Source organism: Schistosoma haematobium, chromosome 1, assembly GCF_000699445.3.
Source record: "Schistosoma haematobium chromosome 1, whole genome shotgun sequence".
Classification (NCBI taxonomy): Eukaryota; Metazoa; Platyhelminthes; class Trematoda; order Strigeidida; family Schistosomatidae; genus Schistosoma; species Schistosoma haematobium.
Genome location: NC_067196.1, coordinates 12,945,849 through 12,948,984, shown reverse-complemented (window position 1 = coordinate 12,948,984; position 3,136 = coordinate 12,945,849). Strand labels below are relative to the sequence as shown.

Below are 3,136 nucleotides of genomic sequence, written 5' to 3'. Positions count from 1 at the left end.
ATATATATATATATATAATCGCACGATATTTAGACATTTAATACTCGGAACAAGTCAGATGGTTGCATATAAGCAGCACTGCATTCTGGATATTGTTTCTTGGGACGATTTTTATTATTCGTCTAATTCCTAATTTAGAAAACTTTGAATTTAACACAATGGAGGAAACTCTTGAGAAATATGCAATGGCTTTCTAAATTGTAAACATTCACAAATCAGGAGTATACAGCAAAGCAGGTGTTCAATTAATATTAATATAGAGGGTTTTGTGGACATTATGAAACTTTTATAGTTTAAATAATGTACTTATGTTTTCAAGATCACAACTAGTAAGCTGGGAACGGCGGGTAGCTGTTTCGTCCTACTATGGGATTACTCAGTAGTGAACACCTATGACTATGCATTCGGGAATCGAATCCAGGATCTTCCATTTAGAGTGCAAACACCTAACCTCTAAATTTAAGCCTAATGCGCCAAAGGTTAAGTGTTAATCCTATATACCGAGTGTGCTAGGTTCGATTAACGGATACAAGATGGCGTATGCGCATTGTTGAGGAGTCTGATACTAGCACAAAATGGACATCCAGTGCTTCCAGGTTTATTGAACACTAGTGACATTCAAAGGGTTTCCGCGTTATCAGCTGCCTTACACTTATAGTTCAACCTGGATATAAAACATTTTAAGTTTTTCATCTTTGAGAAAAATGTACTTTTAAGTCGTACTTCATAGCTAGAGTTTTATAAAAACCATATATATGGTTAAACTATTAAGATTCATTAATTTGTAAGTGATCACTAAACTATCATAAGCAATATAGCAATCTGTAAGAGTTGTAATTTTAATGTTATGGGAATAGTGAGCTTTATAAATACTTTTAAAGTATGGGAATCACTGTATTTTTATTGTATTTTCTATCTAGTTATACATAAGAACAGATTATTCATAATGATAATACAATAAAATACGTTACTGTGGTAAAATTTATAGTGATAGAATCATGCAAGACACTTTCAAATATTCAACAAGATTTTGTTTTAGCTGATGAATATCGATATTTTTTAGCGGTTATCAACTATAGTGGGAATTAGCATTATATTTCACAAATAATTTCTCACCAATAAATTGACACATAAGTGTAAAGCAAACTATCGAGACTAGAATGATCAGATTATTATTAGATTAGACATTATTACGTTTATATCAGTGATGTAAATTGATTCCATCAGTTATAGAATGGAATACACTTTCGAGACAGTCCTCATAATGTACATAAAAAAATATAAAACTATTGAATTAACTTATCAGAAATATAAACAATCAATTTGCTCAGAGCTCATATCCAGACAAATTAGGCAATATACTTATCGCATTACATTTAGAACAGCAAAACTGACATATAATTTTACGAAATGCTGCATTCGCACAAGAATAAATTAATTCTTCATTAACTGAAAAGAATTATAGATAAGACTTGGATATGATTTGATATGCTTATTTCTTTAGTTTTCATATATGAAATGGTCTTGTAAAACACATTATCAATGTCTTTTCAATCCATATATTTGTTGTTATTAATCAATTCTAAACACGTTCCAAGCCTTTCATGATCTACTCAATGGAGAAGAAACTACTATGGAGAGCAACTGGAAGGGGATCAAAGAGGCAATCACTTTAACATGTCATGAGGTTCTGGGATACAAGAGGCACCATCAAAAGGAATGGATCATTGTTGATACACTGGATAAGATTCAAGAAAGGAGGAACAAGAAGGCAGCAATCAATACCAGTCGAATAAGAGCAGAAAAAACCAAGGCACTAGCTGAATACACAGAATTAAACAAGCAATTAAAGAGGAGCATCAGAACTGACAAACGTAAATATGTGGAAGATTTAACAATGACGGTGGAAAAGGCTGCAAACGAAGGAAACATGAGACAGCTGTATGACACGACAAAGAAACTCTCTGGAAATCGCCGCAAACCAGAACGACCAGTAAAAAGCAAGGAAGGCGAGGTAATCATCAACATTGAAGAGCAACAAAACAGGTGGGTAGAACAATTCAAAGAACTCTTGAATCGACCAGCTCCACTGAACCCACCCAACATCGAAGTAGCACCCACGGACCTCCCAATCAATGTTGGCCCACCAACAATTGAAGAAATCAGCATGGCCATCAGACAAATCAAGAGTGGCAAAGCAGCAGGACCAGACAACATTCCAACAGAGGCACCGAAAGCAGACGTGGCGGTAACTGCAAGGATACTCCACATTCTCTTCAATAAGATTTGGGATGAGGAACAAGTACCAAAAGACTGGAAAGAAGGACTCCTGATCAAAATACCGAAGAAAGGCGATCTCAGCAAGTGTGATAACTACAGGGGCATCACTCTTCTCTCAATATCGGGAAAAGTCTTCAACAGGGTATTGTTAAACAGGATGAAGGACTGCGTAGACGCCCAACTTCGTGACCAACAGGCAGGATTCCGTAAGGATAGATTGTGTACAGACCAAATTGCAACTCTACGGATCATTGTGGAACAATCAATTGAATGGAATTCATCACTCTACAACAACTTCATTGACTACGAGAAGGCATTTGATAGCGTGGACAGAACAACACTATGGAAACTTCTTCGACACTACGGCGTGCCTCAGAAGATAGTCAATATCATACAGAACTCATATGATGGATTACACTGCAAAATCGTGCATGGAGGACAGTTGACAGACTCGTTCGAAGTGAAGACCGGTGTTAGGCAAGGTTGCTTACTCTCACCCTTTCTCTTTCTCTTGGTGATTGACTGGATCATGAAGACGTCAACATCTGAAGGAAAACACGGGATACAATGGACATCTAGGATGCAGTTGGATGATCTAGACCTCACAGATGGTCTGGCCCTACTATCCCAAACGCAACAACAGATGCAGGAGAAGACGAACAGTGTAGCAGCAGCCTCAGCAGCAGTAGGTCTCAATATACACAAAGGGAAAAGCAAGATTCTCCCATACAACACAGCATGCACCAATCCAATCACAATTTATGGAGAAGATTTGGAAGATATAAAAACCTTTACCTATTTGGGCAGCATCATTGATGAACAGGGTGGATCTGATGTAGATGTGAAGGCGCGGATC

General features: G+C 37.0%; 1 protein-coding gene across 1 annotated transcript; it reads left to right on the top strand.

The window, feature by feature from the left end:
• Window positions 1-1,897: 1,897 nt before the first annotated feature.
• MS3_00002854 (uncharacterized protein) lies at window positions 1,898-2,302 on the top strand (the record flags this gene model as incomplete). The annotated part of the gene is made up of 1 exon (XM_051210508.1): window positions 1,898-2,302. A coding segment is annotated over one exon (405 nt), but the record flags the coding sequence as incomplete, so codon positions are not given.
• Window positions 2,303-3,136: the final 834 nt, after the last annotated feature.